The following is a 23,483-nucleotide window of genomic DNA, read 5'->3' on the forward strand; positions in this document are numbered from 1 at the left end:
TCAACTCCTAGTGGTTTCCCTGTCCATAGTGAGGCATGATGCTGCCACCACCAGCATGTTTGACAGAGACGGATGGGTGCGGTCACCCCACATTTCATTTTGCATGTTGTTCAAAAAGGTTCCTTTTAGTCTCATCTCACCAGAGAGCCTTCTTCCTGTAGTTGATGGATGCTGGTTGTTCATTAGGCGTCTTCTGAAGTTGCAATACATTCAATACAAATTCACATTTTTATTTAATTAAATGTTTCCAAACTTTAATGTTTTTGTTTCCAGTTCATAAATGTGTGCTACTTTGTTTTATCGCATCATACATTGTATTTTGTCCTCAGATCATAAGAAAATATGAACAAATTCTAATTTTTGAGGCGTTGTATGCAGTCTGGATTCTTAATTTAATACTCAAAGCAACGACAGCTTAAACGTGGGACTAACGTTCCTGAAATTCATCCTAGAAGTAAAAAATATGCTGTATTTGCTGTACTTTGCTTCTCTGCACCTGCAGGTAGCTTTTTCCTCCAGTATGCTGAATTTATTCCCACTGGCAGAGATCCAACTTAGCATGTTTTTAATTACAGGCTAACTTCTGATCTGCAGTCCCAGAACAGTTTGCCTCCTTTGCTATTACTTTTTCTGAACCACTTAACCATAAGTAAAAGGCAGACCACATTCCCTGCAGTCCCTGTAAAGCAGAGTGCTTGACATACAGCAGGGTAAGGGTAAAACTGAAGAAAAGGTGTAGAAATTGCTGAAGCAGGCTAGTTTGGCAACTTGTCTTTGCAATAATAAATCACTTTCTGGTTTAGAAAAGGGAACACATTCAGACAAAATTGCTATGATTCTGTGGGTTAAATGTAAACATTTAAGGTGGTCAAGGTTTTCCACTAAATTTTTTTTAGTGAAAAGTAAGATTATTTTTCCATCACTTGTTCAGAATCATTTTGTAAGGAAATGTGGTTCAGTGGACCTCAGTCTATTTGTGCTTCAGTATTGCAGAGTCAACATTTTTGTGTACAACACGAATCTGGATGCCTTTAGATTTTTACTTAGCAGGCATCTAAGCTATCGGAAAGAAAATGTAGGTTGGAAAGCTAAAAATATCTTGGTTCAATTCCACTTGACACGGTACTGTCTGGCGTGTGCAAAGCAGCCAATCCAGAAGTAGTATTTACGTTCCTTGGTCCTGACTGGCTGCAACCCAGAACTGGAGATAAGGAAGACTAGTGTAGATGTTATGATATGAGGCAGTGCTAAAAGGGTAATGCATGTTAACATATATTTGGTGTTTGAACTACTAAAATAAGCAGTTTTAAGTGTTTTTAAAAGGGGTCTCAAGTATTCATGGATTTCCGCTGCTGCAGGGCCAGTTGTGATCCCTAATATCCATGAGTATCAAGAGTCCGCTCTGTTTTTAATTGAAACATTTTATTTAAAAGGAATATGTTCAATTTATAGACATAAAAAAAAATTGTGGAAAATAAAGTAAATTGTGTAGATGCTTAAAAATATGCCTTATGCTTGTGGCATGTCACCCTACAATAAGGATTTATGTAGAAATATGGTGCAATACAGAAACAAAATGTTTGGCAAAAACGGCTTTTTGCAGTTTAAGAAAGTATTTTTCTCCATATTTCATCAATATCATTGATTAAGAAGAAAAATAAGCAGGTGAGAAATAGCTAAGTACATATTTGAACCAAATGGAGGTAGATGAAGGTAAAAAAATGGAGGGATGAATTGGTTAAAGGACCAAATTGACCAGAACCCACCATCTTGACTTTCACAGCCATGTTGATGATGCACAAATGTTTGCTCTGATGAAACAAGCTGATAACAAGTGCAAGACAATGACAGCATGGTGGTGTTGATGAATCAGAAGCTTGTGTTCTTCACTCAAACGTGCAGGACAATTCACACATGCAGATACTTTGTTATAGTTTACATCCGATCTGCCTTGGGAAAGCTTTTACAAAGTACGAAAGTGTTTTACAGTGTCGCTTTATTGTCCAGATAAGAAATAGTAATTTGTAGCTTGCTGACTGCCTTTCATTCATTTGTTTCTGTAATCTAGTAAATTATTTCACAGTGATAGTAGCTGTTTCTGGACACTGCTAAACACTTAGTAACTTCACAAACCATCTATTGGTAAATGCCCTTTTCAGATTAAATCAACAACGTGTGCCATTTACTTTCACAGGATCTTAGAAGTAGCCCACAACCACTACTGGTCTGTAAACTTTCTTTGTATCATTTTCTCCCAAAAAAGAAAAATAAATAAAAAAACTGAAAAAATACAGAACTCACAAGTAACCAAAAGTATTGGCTTACCTCGTTTATCTGATCCAAAGTTAACGTACAGAATAACAAGAAGCATGGGTCAGAGAGAGATATAGTACAGTGTAAGTCAACAGGTTTAGAGGTGCACTGTAGGCTCCTATCTCATCATCAGAAACGAACGATTAAAAAGGGCATTAACCTTATGAGAGACAAAGAAAGAGGAGACAGCAGAGGGACACAACATTCACAATGGATTCGCCTGGCTGAGTGAGAATGAGCTCCATCACACATTTAAAGCAGCCAAACAAGCTTTTTTTCAGAATTTGGGTGAAAAAATGTCTCAAAATAAACAGAATTGTGAAGTGGAAGAAACATTTATCATGGTTTTCAAAAAAATATAAAGTCTGGTATTGGCAGTCACATTCAGATGTTGCCAAATTAGAAAGTAGAATTCACTTCTGTGAAATTTTATCTCAGCATAAATTCTGCACTCTGAAGGCCTCAAATATTTGTTGGAGAAAAGTAACAAACAGCATCATGAAGATACACTAATGTACCAAGCTCGGGGAGAGAGTTACTCCAAACACATAGCTGCTGCCTAAAGACGGACAGAATGATCTGTTTTAGGGGGTCCTGTCACTTTAAATCAGCGTTTCTCAATTCTGGTCCTGTTTTAGGTGTTTCCCTTCTGCCACACACCTGGACTGAATATGTCGGTGACTAACAGGTTTCAGCAGAGCTTCATGGTCATGCAATCATTTGAATCAGCTGCTCTGGAATGGAGGTACATCTAAAATATGCAGAGCAGGGGGCCTGAGGACCAGAAGTGAGAAGCGCTGCTTTAAATCCAAGCAGACTGATGCTGGCCACACCCCCAAACTCAACGTTTACACTCCCACAAGAAAATGGCTCTGACGAGCAGAAGTAGAGCCTCCTGCACAACCCGCAAGAATGCAAGAAGTGATTTATGGATGGTAAGTCAACAGCAAAACACTTGTCTTTTCAGCAGCCTTTGTTCAGTGAATACAGCGGTAAAACCTGCTGACCAAATATGCTGGAGCTCATCTTGGGTTGATTGTGACTCAACAATAGGGAGGTTTTTTCAATTTCCAGACATTGAAAAAATCTGGGTGGTTTTTTTAAGCATCTGGGTTGTATTTTAGAAGCAGTTGTGACCCAAATGGAAGTACAAAAATGTGCAAAACATTTAAATTTATTTTATTTAGTTGTATTATATGTGCCTGGAAACTAACACTGCCAGTTGCTCATCTTGTTAATGAAATATGGTGGTGGAAGCATCATCCTGAGGGGACGCTTTTCTTCAGAAGGAAAAGAGATCCTGGCTGATTTAGTAGTTACATCGACTGAGCAAAGTACAGCGCGATGATGAAGAAAGTCGGCTAAAGGACACAGTTCTGAAAAACGTCATTCCACTTCACAGCTTTGCCTTACTTTGAATTGTTCTGCCACATGACATCACAATCAAATTAATTGAAGTTTACGACTGTAATGTGACAAAAAAATGAAAAAGTTCAAAACAAATTAGTACGCCGTTATTTTATTTTAACAGCTACTTCTGTGATGCGGGGTCTATTTTTTTCTTCCCCAGTCATGAGGAGGAAGAGCGAAGTGAATAGCTGATGAATCTGGACCACATATAGCTCACAAGGTGGGAAATGAAAAAAGAGTAATGAACAGAGGAGGTGTGAATAAGAAAACCACAGAAAATAACGAACAAGCGAAATGATCTGAAAATGTGAGCAAAGATGTGAGGTGAGTTATTAAAAACGAGAGGATCTGGAAGGAGAAAGGTGACGACGATTTCAGATTGAAGGAAGAGGCCACAGCAGCAGATAAAAACACCACTGTGATGCAAGACAGATGAAAAAAAAAATAGTGAAGACGAATGTTTTAGAAAGTTTAGCCTGAAGCTGCTTTGAAAAGGCTGGCTGGTGGGGGTGCAGAGGGACAGCGAGGAGGCTGGAGTGCCGCCAAAGCCCCGCCGTCCTCTCATGCTAATGAGAGAAAACAAGAATGATGCTCTGCTCTGCAAAATCCTTTGTTTTGGTGTCAGATTACAGGTGGTGTTGCGAGAGAGTGCGCTTGGCTGCCTTCAGTGGGCCCCAATCAGACCTGCTTCAGATGAAGGAGGGGTCCTTACAGAGTGTGTGGAGGGAGGGAGGCTACAGGTGAGCCTACAGCAGCGGCGTCAAACTCATTTTCATAAAGATCCCGAATGTTCTCGAGGGCTGGTTGTGTCAGAATGCATCGATAAAACCCAATGCCAAACCAATACAATATTAATATGTTTCCAATAGAAATCTAATTTTGTGGTGCTGATTTCTAAAATATTTGCAAGGCATTCTGCAATATTTGCGCTTATGTATAATGGAAACATGACTATTTGTTTCTTGCATCAGAGTTGTGTAGTTACTCAATTACATTTACGCGAGTAATGTTTTTGAAAGAAAAAAATACTTGTAGGAGTGTTTTATCTTATGATGTACTTTTCACTTCTACTCGAGTAATTTTATTAAGTATTTCTACTCTTACTTTGGAAAATGTCTGGATTTTCTAAACAATGAATGAAAAACAAACATGACACAGAAACCTGTAGTTCTTTTTTTTTTTTTTTTTTTTTTTATTTTTTTTTTTTTTTTTTTTTTTTTTTTTAATTTTTTCCTCTCTTTATGGAATTCTTAAATATCAAATGATTCATGTTTTTAACAGTTACTCGCGACTTGAGTAGACTTTTTAACCAAATACTTTTTTACTCTTACTTGAGTAATTTCTTAGACAGCTACTTCTTACTTTTACTTGAGTCAAACTACGTTGAAGTAGCGCTATTCTTACTTGAGAACAATTTTTGGGTACTCTGCCGAGCTTTGCGAGTCGCCATATCGACCACAGACTATGGCTTAACCTGAAGTAGTAGTAGAAGTAAGATATACTGCCACCTTCAGGTGGGAGATAGTCACTTAAACATGTTTTTTTTTTATTTTGCAAAAAATTAGCAATAAACTCAAAATTATGCATTGGTGCAAAAAAGTTAATTAAGTTTCCACAACCGTGAAAAACTGGAGGGAGTAACTGACATATTTTTTCTACATGCAGGTAAAACTGCTTTGATTGATTAAATAATATTTCATCGAATAATAAATTGATTACATTTAATATTTAAGCACTTTAAGTGCTTTTTATGTGTCCCTCTGGAGTCTGGAAGGCCTCATAAGATTCTATGGCGGGCCAGATTTGGCCCCGGGGCCTTGAGTTTGACACATGTGGCCTCCAGCATCAGAACACAGGAATACTCACTCACGCACCACATTGCTCTGAACAACAGGGAACAGATGAACATCAAAACAAAACACAACACAAAAACTGCGACGGGGCACATTAACAATTCATCAAAAAAGTGAATCTGGAGGGGGGAACAAACCAGTTCTGCTACATGCTACAAACCAGACACAAACAAAGAAGAAAAAAAAAACTGCACGCAGTGACACAGATGAAGCCTTTGTTTCAGGCTGTTAAACACCGAAGAACCTCTGAGGAGATGTTAGCTTCATCTTATGAGGGAGGGTGGCGGAAGCGGTGGCAGCCGGGCTGCGTCCTACCTCGTACTCCTCCTTGAAGCCGTAGCCCTCGGCGCACTTCATCTGGGTGATGTGCTGCAGGAGGTCGGCGACGCGGATCGCCGGGTGCAGCTGACCTGTCTGGTAAGGCACGTCCACCGGCTCCCGCTTCCTTAGGGAGTGAGTGTGCGACTGCACCAGGCTGCTGGTGTCGCTGCCCATATTCTGACTCTCGTCTGCCGGGGAGCGAGGGGCAAGAAAACAGAGACAGGACAAGGAACTTCAGGACAGAGGAAGAGGAGCTGAACACGCATCAGTGGATTACATCTGGGTGACATGAGGCTTGAAGCAGTAAACGATAAAAGATTTTCTTTTAATTTAGACATGAAGTTCCTTGCAAAAGTATGACACAGTATTAAGGCCACACAGAGAAAATTAAAAATATAAACTTACGAAAATAAAGTTGTACGAGAGTGAAGTCAAAATAATACAAGAATAAATTTGTAGTATAATATTATGACTTTAACTAGTAGTACTATTTTGACTTTGTTACAGTGATGTGATGACTTTAATCTTGTAATACCATGACTATTATTGTAATATGACTGTAATATGACTTTATTCTGGAAATATTATGACTTTATTCTCATAAGATTGACTTTATTCTTATATTATTACGTATTTATTCTATAATACTATTGCCATATTCTCGAAAAGTTTAGGTCTTTTACATATTTTAGTTTCTCTTAGTGTACTCCTAATATTCTATTGTACAAAAGTCCTCATAACTAGGACTTTTTTTTTGAGACGTCATATTTCAACCACAAACGTCATCAGGATCTTGGCGTGCATAATTATAAATGGAAATGAAAAGAGACATGATTTAAAACGTTTCTACAAAGAAGAATCTGAAAATTGTGACATGCGTCTGAGTTCATTGCAGTTAGACCTTTAAGCTTTGCAGTTTTCACACTTTATTTTTTGCAAAATAGCTCAAGCTCTGTCAGATTGGACGGAGAGCAACTGTGAATATTCAAATTCAAGCTTTTGCCATAAATTCGCAATTACATTTAATCCAGGTCTTTGACGAGGCCATTTTAAAAACATTTGTCCAAATCGTTCCACGGTATTTCTAGCGAAGTTCTTAGTTCTTTCCATCCTGCTTCCCAAACTGTCTGACCAGCATCCCTGTTGCAGATGAAGAATATCCCATTTCCTCCACACAATTTTTGCATTTCACCCACAAAGTGCAATACTTGATTTGTCTGACCACCACATTCCCACATCATGATGCTGCCACCACCATGTTTCTTAATTCAAATGCAAAGTGGGACTGAATAATTCAAATGCATGGCACACCTTCAAACTTTTCTTTGTAAACAACCATGTCTCATTTTCCTTCCATTTCACAATTAAACACTACTTTGTGTTGGTCTTCAAAAAAAAAAGGGTACCGGTAATCCTAACAAAATGTTGAAGTTTGTGGTTGCAATGCGACAGACTGTGAAAGTTCAAGGGCTTGTAATATTTTTGCAAGGCGCTGTATAAACCTGAGATAAACAGATTTAGGTTTTGTCACTTTTCAGATTGCTTTATGTTTCATATACAGATGGTACATTATCTCATTTACTGTTAAGCATTATGTCACCACCCTCCAGATTGACAAACAACTCTTGGCTAGTAATCTGTTATGGATGGTCACAACAACACAACATCATTGAGTAATAGGATGAGTCATGTGGTGGGAAGGTTCAGGTCCATCTGTCTTATTGTAGCTGGAGAACACTGTCATCTATAAGGCCCTTTAGGTAAGGCGCTAGCACCACTATGCTTTTAAACATGGCGTCTCTTAGAATAAGACATGTTTGGGCCACAACCGTGAGAAACAGTAGAGATTATCGTAAAAAATGTCATGAAGATGCCGCAAAAACAACAGGTTTATTTCAATTTACTGGCAAAACAGTACGCCGGTTTGGGCTGCGGCTCATACTGAGAACCAGAGTCCATTCCAGCTCTTTCATACTGTCCTCCAGTCGGTGGCAGAAATGAGGCACAAATGCTTTTGGGGGGAGCCAGCGGATGATGGAGGGTGTCCAAAAACATGGAGGAAAATGTGAGGAGGAGAGGGTGCAGTGGGGGCCACAGTGAGCATGTTGCAGCAGGCACCATCAGAAGCATCACAAAGACACAGCATGGATTCAACCCCTGCCACCCAAACTTCCCTTGAACCACGAAAAATATTAAAAAGAAATCTAAATATTACATTTAATTAAAAACTAAATAATAGAAAGAACCCAGGAAGGGACACGGAGATGGGAGGAGAATGCATGGGGTGATGCTGCCATGGGGCAATGTATGTATTTTGTCCATGCTAAGCTAATGGTGGCTTGGTGGTGAGATGCTAACATGTCCACTTGTCATGCAATCAGCGTCAGAATGTCAGAAGCAGCCGGTTGTCGGCTTACTGTCTGAGTAAAAGAAAAAACACCGCCTCCTTCCCCCAACCCAGGGGCCACTTGGGAAAACTTACCATTAATGGGCACTTTTTAGATAGCAGATACATTAGAGGTTACGTATGTAAAGAGAAAGAGAGGAGAAGAGACAGGAGAGAGGGGATAAGCAACAATACAGCATGAGAACCTGTTACAGTTGAGTGTTTTAGAGCTATGCTAAAGGGCACGATCACATGCCAGCTTTGTCCAAACTGCCTATGTACAGTGCCTTGCAAAAGTATTCAAACCCCTTAGGCTTATGTTACGACTTATTTATTTTATTTTTTACATTTTCTCACATTTAAACCACAAACCTCAATATGTATTAGTGGGGATTTTATATGTCAGACCAAGACCAAGTAGTGCTTATTTATGAAATGGAAGGAAAATGACATGGTTTTCAACTCTGTCTGACAAAACTCTGAAAAGTGTGTCATGCTTTTTTGTTTTCAGTCTCCCCTCTTCTCTGATAACCCTCTTAACCAGACTCTTAATCAATAAATAGTCCACCTCTGCAGGTGTTTGGATCAGATGAGACCAAAAGTGAATGTTTTTGGCACACATGCAAAATGCTTTGTGCAGGGAAAGTCGGCACAGCGCAAAGCCCTGTTGGTGAAGGATGGTGGTGGCAGCATCATGCTGTGGGGAGTTTTTTTTTCCCCAGAAAGGAAAGGGAATTTGTCCAGAGGTGGGAGGATACAGACTGGAAGCTGGTGTTGAGGTTTACCTTCTAGCACAGGGGTCTGCAACCTCTACAGCCCAAAGAGCAATTTTTACTTTCAGTCCAGCTACAAAAAAAAAAAAAAAAAAACTGGCTGAAAGAAGGAACTCTGTACTGTAACTGTAAAGTGCAACTATTTTATTCTTATTTTTAGGTTTTAATAAAGAAAATTATAAAAACATAAAAGGTGATAACGACATATTTTTTCTACAGGATGTTGATATATTCACATAATTTCCAGCCAAAAGTAAGAAAAACAGATCTAAAAAAAATGACTGGTACTTTTAATGTCATTCTGTTGTGGAATTTAAATGAAAATATTCCATGAAAGAAAAATAAATAAATTTTTAAAAAAGCAGAATTTTTTTAAAATACATTTGTTTTTATGTTTATTTTTGAAAACTTCAGTTGGTTCTTTATTTTTTTGTCAAGTTTGAAGAGCCATGGTGGAGAATGGTTTCGGTCAACGTATATTCATGTGTTTGAATGGCCTAGTCAAAGTACAGATCCACAACCACCAAAAAAGTCTAAGGCAAATCTTTAAAAATGTGGGTTAAGATGTGATCTCCATTTAATTCTGACAGAGCTTCAGGTGTTTTGAAAATCAAGTTAGGTCGTAATTTCAGTTTTTACCTAAGTAACATACCATAAAACAGTGGCTCCACTAAGCATTTACTCTGGGTTATGAATTCAAAAAATGCCTGTTTTGAAATTATCAATAGTAAAAAAAAAAAAATACCAGTGATAGATAAACCCACGTTTAATCTTTTGTCCAGTTATGAATAATGACTGTTAGTTTATCAAATATGAATCCAATTAAATACACTGATGTTTGTGGTTGCAATATGACAAAGTGGGAAACATTAAAGGGGTGTGAATACTATTTCAAGCCACAGTAGAAAACCAAATAACGACGAGGGAGGATGCTGAGTGGATTGATGGCGCAATTTCAAGAGTGCAAGACATAAATTAAAAAAAATAAAATAAAAGAATAAAATCAACAAAAGGAAATAAGGCAGTCGTAAATTACAGGGAGAGAACAACCATGATTGTATTTGGAAATTGTTTCAGATGTCTGACTTGCACATTTTAATGAAGCCAACAGAGTATTCTGACATTTTGTTTTATTTTTTTTCACTAATTGCTATAATTATATTTGTATGTGCTCTGTGGAAACACCTGCATTTGCAATTTTTTCTTTAACATTAATTTCTAAAATCATGCCTAAGGAAGAAGAAGAAAAAGTCTCATGTGATCTAATCAGTTTTGATGGTTCACCTCATCTGACGAGACAACGCTGTGGCTGAACGTGTCACAACTGGAAGCTTGCAACCTTTCCGAGGGGCCACTGCGATGTGATGTTAATCGTTTTACGCTTCATTAAATGTGAAACTAACATAAAGCAGCTGTCACGTGGCGCAGTGATGAAACATACTGCTTTAATTTGCACTGGGGTGGAAGTGATAATAAATATATATATAAAAACACAACTCCATAGTTGGTTTTGTGCTTAAAAATGCACAAATGATTGCGTGTTACTTTTTACGTCTTTGTTCTGTAGCCTTGAGTGTTTAATTATTACGGTTCCAGTGTCCCATTTAGTTCAGAAGCAACGCTCGTAGAAAAGCATCTGCCTGTGCGAGGAGCTGCACGAGGGCAGTAATAATTAACAGAGAAACAAAATGCTTTTTATGATTCCACTTTATCGCTGAACAAGATGTATAAACATGGCAAAAAATAAGAAATAAAAGCCCAAAACAAAAACAAGTAGGTCAACAGCACTTCGCCAAAGGCAGGGGGAGCGACTTAAAAAAGAATAATAGAAAAGGTTGCTATTATTTTGGAAGGAGGGGAAGGTGGAGGGAGTTAAATGTCAAGAAAGGAGAGAGGGTAGGAAGATGAGGGCAGCATGGCTGATGTTTAACTTTACAACCACATCTCAATAAATTACAATTTCATCAATTTTATTTTAGTAATTAAGCTGAAATGGGGGAATCTGCTATATTATATAGATCCATCACGCATAAAGTCAGTTTTTACAGCTAGTAAAAACACAGAACTATGACTGAAAAGTTAATTGTACTGCACAGCGTATGGACTGTGGTTCTGCTGAGGTATTAAAAGAAACTCTGGGTGCTCATCTGTATTTTTTGGGTCTGGAGTTCCTAATTTTCTTCTTGACAATACTCCATAGACTCTATGTGGCTGATGGTCAATCAGGCAGAGTGACATTTGGTGATTAAGCCAGATATTAAAACCTTTTTGTAGTGCTGGGAGGTGAAGGCTCCTGCCGGAAAATGAGATCAGAGCATCTGACTTTGGACTTGATAAAACAAAGTGGACCAGTGCCAATGGAGGACATCAGTCCTTAAACCATCACTAACTTCTCATCGGACCTCCAGCAATGCAGATTCTGTTCCTGTACACTGGGACCTTCATCTTCAAATTATAAAATAAAACTTTCTTTGACATGAAAAGAGGACTTGAGACCCCTGGGCATCAGTCCTTTCTCTTTCCTCTTTAGCTCAGGAAAGACAACTGCACGTACACCTTTTTAGCAGTTTTTCCTTCCACTCAACTTTAAAAAATATGCTTGGATACAGCACTCTGATAAACTACCCTCTTCAGCAATGACCTATTGTGGCCTGAAATGAGGTTGTCAGGAGTCTTCCCCTGTGATTTACAATAACACATAACTTCTATTGTTTATATTTTAATTATTTTTTTGTTTTTATTAGTCCATGACACTTTCCAGCTTTTTCTATTGTCTTATGTAATTTAAATTTAATTTGTTTGGTAGGGACAATGCATATTAACTGACATTTCTGTAAACGTGCCAGAATTAACCAAAAGGCTATAAAAACAAGGTTAAAATGAATGAAATACACCTTTTTTCAATAAATACAAAAAATACAATCAATACAAACAATAAATACAAAACACAGAAGGTACAACACAATTATTATAAAAAGTGTAAGTTGTGGTTCATGTCAGAAACACTGAGATTAAGCACCAAAACGTTAATGCTCAAAGTGCAGTATCCAGGCATTTTAATGGAAAGTTAAGTGGTAGGATGAAATGTTTGCTAGTACATTATAGTAACACATTTTTTTTGTTGGTTTCATGTAATTAAATTTTTTCAGAAACTGTGTTAGCATTCATTCGCTGTCAGCCATAATGAAAATTAAAAACTAAACTCTTGAAATGTAAAAAAACAAAAAATTCATACCACATCAGTTTTACTTGATTATATTACTAAAGTAAATGTTTTGTTCAATCATATTCTGATGTATTTCTGATGTATTTAGTTGTACCTGTAAAGTGTTTGGGCCAAATGTTTGGATTTTGGTTTTCTAGAAAAACAGGGGCAATGAGGAAGTGTTTTAGTGCCTCTGTGCAGCTGCTGTGGCAAGATTTGCCGCCCCCATCACCCTCCTGTTGCCCCTTAAAGACACTCTCCCCACATCCGGTCCACATGTCTTGTCCATGCATATGAGAGGTCAAACACGCAAGTGACATCACATGCACGACACGCAATGCGGATGGGATGGAGTGAAGCCAGCCCCAGCGCGAGAGAGGAGCTCCCCCTGTTGGTCAAGGAGGAGGGAGGCGGGTGGGGTGTGGAAAGGGTTAAAAAAGGAGAGGAGGAAGCAGCAGGCAGGTATGGAGGTGAGGAAGCCGTATTTAGTTGTCAAAGTTTGAAAATTATTTTAAAAAAACATGTTTTTGGTTGGGTTTAGTTGTATGAATGTAACAGACTTTTACTGCAACAATGATTGGGAAGAAAAATGAAAGAATTTGTCTCACCTAAGATAGCCGTTGGCACAAAGGGATCTGCTCAAACGAGTGCAGAGGTTGGAGGAGAAAAGAACGCCAGTGAATAAAAAACATAAAATCAATCCAAAATCAAAACAAACGCTGCAAAACCAAAATAATACCGAGTATTTGTTTTTGTCTAGTTTCAAGTTCAAATATCTGAAATAAGACAAAACTAACCTACAAATAACTTTTCAGAAAGATATAGAAGTTTTATTCAAGTAAATCAATAATAATGTTTTAGATAAAAAAATTCCTTAATATTGATTTAAAAAAAGTAATAGTTCCACTGGCATATTTTTTTCACTTATAACATGGGAAAAATGTTATATGAAGCAATCTGCCAGTGGAACTAGTACTGTTGTTTTTAAAAACACTATTAAAGACAATTATAAACGTGAGCTACTATATCTTGCTGAAAGTTAGTTTAGTCTTTTTGAAGTGTGATAAGAAAGTAGATCAGAAATACTTGGTAATATTTTGTGTTTTTGCACTGAATAAATATGTCCTTTTTCCTGGTTTCTTGCCAAACAACACAATGAGAAATAGATTATGATTTTTGGAAAAGCTAATTAAAGAGCAAGTTTAGCTGATTATGATTCTAACTGACCTTTCCTCCATCTAATCAATGGGCTGTGAAGTAATTACAAAAGACACAATTATGGGTATTCTCTGTAGAAACTCAATCGAACATTTAATAATCCATCTTGGTGCGCTGCTATAAAACATGAGCAGGGATGTAGCAGGGTGAAAACCCATCCAAACTTAATCTGTCTGCTTTCTTGTTGTGTATGACCCTTTAAAAAAAAAAAAAAAAAAAAAAAAAAAAAAAAAGCATGTAAATATGTTGGATAGGTTTATGTTGCACGATCAGCTTGTAAATTATATTAAAAATGAGGATTCACAGAGAATGTGAAACTCATTAAAACTTGTGTAAAAATGCTGTCTATTATTAATCTGTTGTGACACTTAATCTTCCTGATTTTATCAACTTAATTTGTCAGCTTTGCTGTGCAGGATGCAACAGAAGCATTTTCTTTGTTAAAGATTTAACAGAGAAAAAGGTAACATGATTACCCGGGTAGTACGAGTTTGTGGGGATGGACGATGTCAGAGTGTTGGCTTTTGGCAGCGTGAAGGAGGAGGGGGATGACCCAGCTGCAGATGAAGCAAAACAGGACAAATTTATAACCAGTGTGAGAAAAGAACAAAAACTTACGAGTTTCAATGTGGAGTGGCTTATAAAAGTACTAATATTGTTTTTTATGTATTTTACTGAAAGATTATACGCAAAGATAATAGAAAACAGAAGGCAAATATAAATTGGAAGAAAAAAATCACTTAATTTTCAAAATTTTTTACAACAAAAAATCTGAAAAATGTGGCATAATTCTTTCCTTGCTATATTTATGCTGAGATTAATTTACACACACGTGAACTCTGTTCAATAATTTGCTGACTTCTGAAGGCAGGGTGTTGCAATGGATTTTATTTAGGGCTAACATAGCGCTGGAACAAACCCTCCACCAGGACACTTTGTCCTTATTTCTCTGGGTTCTGTTTTGCAGGCGCTGCAAGGAGGGTGATTAGAGGCAGGAACTGCACTTATAGCCCTGGTGTCCTCTGCCCTGTGGGACCTACAGACTCCGTCTCTCCACCTGAGACACGAGCAGCACGTCCATTTTGTTATGTTCCCCACATACAATGTCAAACTTCCATGTAAAATGACTTTCAAACCTCAAAAAGTTGAATTTTATTGTACTTTGTGAAGTGAGTTATTAAAATGATTAACAACAAAACACAGATAGATAGTGTTATCAAAGTATTACTGGATACAAACAATAAGTAGCAGAAAAGAACAGTTAAGTTTGATAATATCTTTTTTATACTTGATAACATTGACTGTCACTATGTTGATAGTAGTAAATAAACAGCGACAACAGTAAAAAAGAAAAAAAGTTAGCACTGCAGTGCCCACAATAATAATACATTTTAACTTTCAGAACTGCTTTTTTATAGAGGACAGGTTGAAAATACAATTTACAGTTTCAAATACATTCAAAACAAGTCTGAATTTATTGTGAATCTCTTCCAAACCCAACAAGGTCAAACCATATAAATATATAATATACTCAGACATATGTACACACCTCCCTTTTGGAGCCACAAACAGGCTTCTGGTGTAATTCTGGCTGTATTTTGTCTCTTTGTCTACTCCTATTAGACATGGTAGTGTTCATTTAAATTGGTCTGCTCCCTGGCACTGAGCCTGGATTTCAGCATATTCAGTCATTTTGGTACAATTCCAGAAGCTTGATCTTAGCCTGCTTTAGCGTGATTTTGTTTCCAAAAGCAGTTTTGATGGATATTTAGGATCTTTGTCCTGTAGCTTCTGTCTACCTGGACAGAGAACATCTGTTTTTTCCAAAAATATTTGTGTCAAAGAAGGATATTATGTAAAATAAAAAATTTTAAGCTTCATATGATACTAGAATGTCATTTCCGCATTAAAACATTCCCGAAATGTTGTTTTGATTCTTTCATGCATGTTTGAACATTTCTTGGAATCTCCCATGGCAACCATTAAACAGTGCCTAAATGTTTACTCATTCAGTGCGTTGCTGATGTCCTCAAAGCTCTGCCTTGGAGATACAGTCCCCAACTGAGCTCCTCCAGACTAGTGGCAGCAGCAAATAGTAAATACCTGGCAGAATTACAAGTCTCCTGAGCTCATTGTACAAGATACTTCTCAGTGCAATGCTCCTAAAAACTATGTTAAAGGCTCAACATAGTTGTGATGACAAACTGAAGGCAGATGTTGGATAGAACAGGAGCTTTTTAAAGAGACAGAGGTCAATTTTAAGGGATCAAATTGCAGTCAAATTTCTTTTAACTTAAAAATTAAAAACACCTATTCAAAAGACCAAAACCTGGTCAAAAAAGTGCAACTATTGGAATGCCAATAACAATTTTGTACCTCACTACTGAGAAGGTTATAAATCATTCCTTGCATGTGTTTTTCAAATGATGCTTTCGGTTGCATTGGTTCAAGGACAGCAATCAAATATGCCAACAATTTTCACTCTGGGTGAATTACAGAAAAGAATAATTAAAACTTATGCATCAAATTCTTGATTTTAAAAACCATTGAATCTTGATGTTGACTTATATTTTCCCTGAAAAAAAAGATGAGTTCAATGCCTCATGAACAGTCCTAATGACTGCATGCAACCTGGAATTCAAAATCTATTTTCTCATTTGATTGTAAGAAAATGTCCATCACAGCAAATTTAAAATAAAGCTCTTAAGTATCTAAGACGACTAATAAATGATTTCTGCATGGAGTCTTCATACAGAAAATAACCACAGTGCGTATGTGGGCTCAGATGTAATATTTATTTAAGCAATTAGGATGCTGTCTGTTTCTCTCTGGACAGCCATCGTCTTCTCATCCCACAGCAACGACTGCTGAGTGTAGCACGGTTTGGGTTTTGAGGACAGTATGTTTAGGAATATAATGTGTCATGTTAATGTTTTGAGCCTAAATGACACTTCTGACAGTAATGTAAGGTCACAGAGAGTCAGAAGCTTCACAATGACAGGCAAAGTGCAAAATGAAGCAGTTAAATCATTTACGCTGGCAGACAGAAGGGCCAGATTTGAACAAGTACCCCAACAGACAGTTAATCAAGGTCAGAGCATCTTTGGGGAGAGGAGCAGAAACAGAGGCTATGGTTGGGGTTTTTAATCTGATGGTTTTGAGGCCAGGATTATAGCAGGTCAAGCTCCGGGTGAACAGATTTAGCTCAGCTGTCTATCAACAACATAACCTGAGGAAAACTAATAGGTTTGCAGCAAGAGAGCAAATGTAGTGTGTTTACTTTGGTTGGCAGGTGGATTGGACACAGCACGGCGCTGAGTTTATGACCTGAAGACAGACTTCTGGCTGTCTAATGTTTACTGATAAGCTCTGAGGTCTGGTTTGGGATTTGATGATGGCTTAATTATTGATTTAACTACCAGACTCCAAGCAGACTGTTAACAAGGATTTTCTAAAGAGTTTTCACCATTAAACAAGCAACGGTAATTCTAGAGGTAAATTAAAAAAATTGCAGAATTAATTGAACAAATCTGATCTGAGAAAAGAAGAAATTTAAAAAGCAATGTGAGAAATTAAGCTATGATTAACGGACACAATTCAAACTAAATTTATAAAATGAAAGTTTTGTCAAATTTAATTTAGATTCTTCTAAATGATTAACAGAAATTCATCCATTACACTTCCACAAGTGGTTTTTGAAAAGTCAGACTATTTGAACAGAATTAGAGAAATTTGTTAGATTAAGCAAAATCAGAAATAGCAGCTCCTTGTTAAAAAATATTATGGGATATACTTCTTATAGCTGCATTGAGCAATGTAAAGATAACTTAAAAGAAGACACAGAGTGTTGATATTTACATTTTTTTTTCTTGTTGGGGGAATTCACCACTACTGTGCTTTAGTTTTAGCTTCACTTTTATACCAGTTGTTGATGATTCAGTTCAGATTTGACATCAAGAATCTTAACGTCTACCTTAGTGATTTTACAAAAACAAAGATAAACCAGAGCACGTACATGGAGCCATCTTACCTCGGCCGTTCAGGGTAAGGGTGCACTCACTCCGGCCGTTGAGCGTGAGCGCGCATTCGCTGCGTGTGTTCAGGGTGTGGTTGTGCGTGTCCATGAAGGACAGCGCCTCGTCACAGTTGGTGCCCTGCTCTGTGTAGTTTTTGTCCATGGAGTTGACCATAACTGTCATCTCTTGGCGGGTGCTGTTCAGTGTCTCCTTTCGCTTTTTGGCCAATTTCCTTTGTGGAAGGGGAAACAAACAAAAAGCACACAATCAGACCAAAGTGGACATAATGACCCCCAAACATCCAAATTGATCTGATATGAGGCCGGTAGCAATGACTAATCAATGTAATGAGATGGCTGGGATAATCTACCCTGGGCTGAGCCACATTAGTTTTTATTTGGCTTATCCAAGCTGAGGAAAGTATAAATCCTTAGGAAGGTTTGACACTATAACCCAAATATATCAGTGGCCCTGATGATTTAAAATTAGCTGATATTATTTTGGGGCAGAAATATTAGAGCTGTGAACGCTGAACTGAAACAGTCAACCTGCTTATACTGACCCACTTCAAGTTGATGTGTTATAGCAAGCAAGCAGGTTCCAGTTCAACCAACATTAAAGCTTTGTATTCAGACAAATCCACACAAAGGGGCACACAAATACAATTAATTCATAATGCGTAAAAGCTATTGAAAATTTTGCTTTATTCGCATCTCGAAACAAAGCAGAGTCGTGTCCTTTGCGTGATGTATCTTGCACAAGAAATGTTTTTTGGTCTTTAAAGATCAATGTTTTTGTTCAGATTACTGAACAACAGGGGTCACAGCCTCCTATGATTTTTACTTCAGGCTGTTAAACAATAACTTCTATTGATTTCCTTTGGGCATCATAATATTCTTGTACAGAGATGCCTTTTATTGATTACTCAGGCTGCAAACCATGAGGCACAAAAATGTTTGCTTTTTTGTACATAGTCTAACCTCACTGTGAGTTCATTCTCTCCCTAAAAACTGAAAAAATTGACTGGTCCAATTTAAAACACATGCTTAAGATTATGGGGACTTTCAATCCTAACAAGTATGTGATGTTATAATGTTTTTGGAGCCCAACTTAAAAGATGAGAATTTAACTGGTAAATTAAGATGCTATACGCCAGCATGCTAGCTAACACGTTCGACTTAAAAGTTGTGGCAATGACAATAACATTATGGAATTACTCGATATAATGCCAGGATTTGCATTTTTTCTGTCTACACTGATGAAAACTGACTCAGCCTACTGATTTCCTGGGGTAAATCCAACTGCAGGAATAGTCTGACCATCTTTCTGATTAATTCATTTATTCATAATTCTTTAATTGAATTTAAAGGCAAAGGTACATTTCTCTGTCTTATTTCAGAAGAAGCAGGCTGCACATTTATATCCTACATCCCAATATACATACTTTACAAAATAGAAGCAGAAGCCGATTGGTCTTGATGTTTGACTATATGTGTTTAATAAGTTCACTAGATACGGCAGAATATGTGTCAAAAGCATTTTTACGATCAGATTTTATTTACAATGGCTTTTAGTCAATAAAGATGTTCACTAAACCAGTAATTCTTAGTGCACAAATAAACTTACACTTTGAATTTTACTAATTATTTTTGGTTTAATGTCTAGTGCAAATATTTTTAATACACTTGAAGTAAGACAAAACTAACTTAAAAGTCACCTTTCAGCAAGTTACAGGAGTAAGTAAATTGTTAATGGTGATAGAAAAAAAAACTATTTTTTTCCTGAAAACTTACTTCTAAGTTAGTTTTGTCTTATTTCAAGTGTATTAAGATACTTTCCCTGGAAAGCAGATAAGAAACCTCTTGGTAAGATTTTGCATTTTTGCAGTGTGAAGACTAAAATTGCTATTTGTTAACCCAGTTTAAAAGCTTCCTGAACCTGACCCCAACCTTTGTCATTATTGTTATGGTATTTTGGCAATAAACGCTGCCTTGCCGTGCCACCCGATGAGACAATTTTCATACAGTTTTATGCACAACGTAGTAAAGAAGTGGAGCAAACAGCATGAGAACTGAAGTAATAGCCATATCTGATGTCTGCCGCTGCTCTGTAGCTGGAATGGAGCGAACAGTGTAAAAATTAACAATGGCAACCCTCACACTGATTCTCGCACTTTGTTACTCTCTGCGTGACCCCATTTCCCTATCTGAATTGAAGCCTCTCTGGCGGACAACTGCTGTCTAATGATGCTCTCCTGCTGCTTTGTTTTCGCAAATCTCCTCTGTTTATTCAATTTTGTCACTGTCTCATGCCATATGGCAACAGACTCCCGCTGCCTTCAAACAGCCATTTGCTCTGAAGGCCACGACGTGAAGCTAATAGCGGATCCATTCTTCAGAAAGCAGAGTGACAAAGTAGTTACATTTTCCCAAGCTGGACTCACTTTGTGTCTTTAATCTGCAATTAGAGCCAGGAACAAAATGGCAATCTTGTTGCTCTTTTTTTCCATTATATCTCCATAAAGTAGTAAGTAGGGAGGAGGGGAGAGGTTAGCTCCATGTACCCCAGGCGATATTGAGACTGATTCAGCACTGTGTGCATTCATGGAGGAGACTATTAAGAACTATTGTGAGGCTGATTTTAAAACTGTATCATTGTTCTTATTCCCACTAAGACTTGGATTTCCTCTTTTCCTGGCCTGCGTGACAGTTGAAGCGAGAACACTGAAGATAAATGAGGCTGCACAGGCACCAGTGCCAAAAATGAGGAAAGCGCCAGTAATACTAGGATGTTTGCAAGGCACTGTGGGTGTTAGATGAAGATTAATTGGCATGCTATTCTTTCCTCATTTGTGGAAGGGAAGAAAAATTAACGATAGAAGACTACAATACTGAGTCTGATATGCAAAGAGAGAAAGTGAGAGGAAGTTTACCGTGGATTGTTTGTTTAAGTTGATAAATGTACCCATTTATAATATCTCCGGTTGGTTATTGCAAAGATCTTAAGCAATTTTAAAATAGCAACTGCTGAACAACAAAACAAAGATATTTTCCTATCGAATAACATGCATTTTCATTTGTAAAATGAGACAGCAGAAATGTTTGCAGAAGTAAAGAGAGAGCCTCCACTTCAGGTAACTATTACTAGGCAATCCTCATTAGAAGACGTGTGCAGTTCAGTACATGACAGGCATAGCATATCTAGGATCTAAGCAAACTGGACTCATACCTCGATGAGTTCACCCCCAAAAAATAAAAAAGCAAACATATTTTCTGTCAGAATGCCAGGATGTCTGTTCATTTGGAGTTTAACACGGCTGCAACTTCTAACAGAGGAGCTTCAAAACCTTAAGCTCAGCATGGTGGGACTAATTTCAGCGTCAGAATGGCCTGAACCTTGTGACATTGTAACAAAGAAGGCTTCATTAAACGATCCGGATAAACATCAGACGTGCACGTTGGTTTTATTTGACTGACGTCCAGCAGGGAGGAGCAACAGAAGCATCTTTGATTAACTCAGTGGGGGGATTTCAGTGGCTGTGTGTACTGAGTTTATTTCAAACATCCCTCCAACCATGTTTAAACTATGCCATGCAATCATTCCACCTGTTTGCTTGGACACTTTGAAGCCATTTTAACCAAAAAATGGTCATTTTCACAGAATGCCTCATAAACGTAAATGTTGTCCAATTAAAAAGTACCTAACAATATGAGTGTTGGGCACATTTTTCACTTTATTGTTCCACTTAAATGTTTCAGATCATTCAGAGTAAATTCCAAATGTGGTTTTCAAAACAACAACCTGGCTCTGTACCTGAAGAAGACATCCTCACTTCAAGTCATAAATTAATGTTTATTAATCATCTTTTATTGTAAAGCTGCATTCCCTAAATCACTCCAATAGAGCCAATCTGACGGCATGAAGTAGGTCTACGGATCTCCCCCCAAACAAACAACCCTGAAGAACAAATGAGAGAGATTTTGACATTTATCTGCCTGGAAAGCCATTTCAAAGACTTTGGGATCGCAGAGATTTACACTGACAGTAATTATTCATAAATCAAGAAAAGGTGAAATGGTGGTGAACCTTTCCATGATACCAAAATTACTCCGAGTGCATCAACAACTCATTTAGGAGGTAATGAAATAAAAACAGAAGATTATTTAAAGCAGGGATTTTCAAATTATGGAATACGCCTTCTCTCCTGGGTGCAACATGAAGGAAAAAATAACCAAGAAAAACTGCGCACATTTAGCCAACTTGAACAAGCCCATGCCAGAGACCATATATGTATGCATATATATTTTGTGTCCCTAAAGCTATGGTGAGAGATGATTCTGAGCCAATTAAAATTAAATAAAAATGACATTGACCATTTAAAGTTTGTCTTCTACTGGGCTGGACCTGAAGATGCTTCTCTTCCACAGTGAGGTCTGCCAAGAGGTGCTAGCCAACAGCACTTTGAGACGATGATGACTCTGGCGTCATTTTGAGATCCAGCACCAAGTATGATGGACAGTTTTTCTTGCAAATAGTTAAATGAACTGCAGTCACAGCAGAAAGTAATTAATATTTTTACCACTGTAAGTGACATGACTTTTGAGGAATCGTATCATGTGGCACTACACAGAGCTATAGCAAGTAAATCCCTCAAGATCAGTGAAATATATGAACAGAAAATCAAAAATAGCAACAACAAAAGAAAAATTTACACATACTTTACAAATGGAAGCATTTTATTTTCATGTTTTTTAAATTTCTACCAAATCTCTATAAATGTTTTTCACAAGACTCCTCACTGGCTCAATTAAAGCCAGTGTTTATGATTCATTGATAAGAAAACGGGAAAAAAATTGTATGTATGGGAAAGTTTCAAAATAAAGCATGATGCTGGCCTCACGTAGAGTAGATTGTAGAAAACATCATTGTCCAAAAATATTTTGTGGACAGCTGAAAGAGAAGTGGAACTTTACTAGAAGATGTCTGCCTTTGTGTAAAAATAGCAGAACATTGCTGTTGATAGTTTGATGGTTCTGGCCTGCTTCACTGTTTCTGGGCCTGGACATCTAGCCATAATTGATGGACCCATGGATTTTGGTCTCTAACAGAAAATCCATAAGGAGAATGTCGGAGCTTCCCTTTGCGATTCAAAGCTCAACTGCAACTGAGTTATGTAGCAGAAGGATTTGGAGTGGTCCAGTCAAAGTCTGAAATTAAATCTGATTAAGATGCTTTAGCATGACCATAAATGGGTTGCTTAAGCCTGAAAATCCTGTTATGAGCTGAATAAACTCAATTCCCCAAAGACAAAAATAATCAAATCCAACAAAAAAGCAACTACTGATAAGCAAAACATCTGTAAAAGGGCAAATGCATTTTCACTGCATTGTAAAAGCAGCACTCCCTGTAGGTCAGCCTCCCTCAACAATATACTACTGCTTATGTTTGATAATGCTGTTTTTTTTTTTTTTTTTTTAACCAGATCAATTCTTGCACAGCACCCCCTTGGCCTGCTCGAGGTGCTTTCTCTTTTCTTCTACCTCATCAAGATGCAGAGCTTGTAGGTTCAAAACTCTTCGAGGCTTGTACCAATTAATACAATTCTTGCCACATGTTCAACTTGTAAAGTTTAATGAAGGTGTTTGCCTCGAGCACTTTGTCTTAAACATTGCTACATTAAGTACAACCCTCTTCCTGTCACCTAGTGCAATGGGAGTGATTATTAAAACTGACATATGGAAAGATGGTAATAATGTTGGAATAATGAGTTATATGTAGGTGAAATTGCAGACTCTTCAATTTCTACATAAATCCTTATTTTAGGTAGAGGAAGGCAATTGTTTTTTTTTTTAGCATTTACATTATCTCATTTTTCAAAAGGTTGTCAGTACCTGGAATCTATAAACTGACTATATGAATCTGTAAATACTAAACTGTAAATAGGTAGAAGTCAACTTTATAGCAGAAACATTTCTCTGTTCCCAGTGA

General features: G+C 37.4%; 1 protein-coding gene across 4 annotated transcripts in view; it reads right to left on the reverse strand.

Moving 5' to 3' along the window:
• The window catches only part of LOC129378055 (receptor-type tyrosine-protein phosphatase mu-like), a 179,012-nt gene that overhangs the window by 35,948 nt on the left and 119,581 nt on the right, over nt 1-23,483 (reverse strand). For 2 of the 4 annotated variants that reach the window (XM_055058309.1, XM_055058307.1), the window contains 4 exons: nt 17,510-17,727; nt 13,956-14,036; nt 12,870-12,896; nt 5,892-6,085 (listed from right to left, as the gene is read on the reverse strand). In XM_055058309.1, the coding sequence (XP_054914284.1) occupies nt 5,892-6,085; nt 12,870-12,896; nt 13,956-14,036; nt 17,510-17,727 (520 nt within the window). The remainder of the gene's footprint in view (nt 1-5,891; nt 6,086-12,869; nt 12,897-13,955; nt 14,037-17,509; nt 17,728-23,483) is intronic. The other 2 variants (XM_055058310.1, XM_055058308.1) reach the window with 1 other exon arrangement.

This window comes from Poeciliopsis prolifica, unplaced genomic scaffold (genome assembly GCF_027474105.1).
Source record: "Poeciliopsis prolifica strain line A6 unplaced genomic scaffold, Auburn_PproV2 SCAFFOLD050, whole genome shotgun sequence".
Classification (NCBI taxonomy): Eukaryota; Metazoa; Chordata; class Actinopteri; order Cyprinodontiformes; family Poeciliidae; genus Poeciliopsis; species Poeciliopsis prolifica.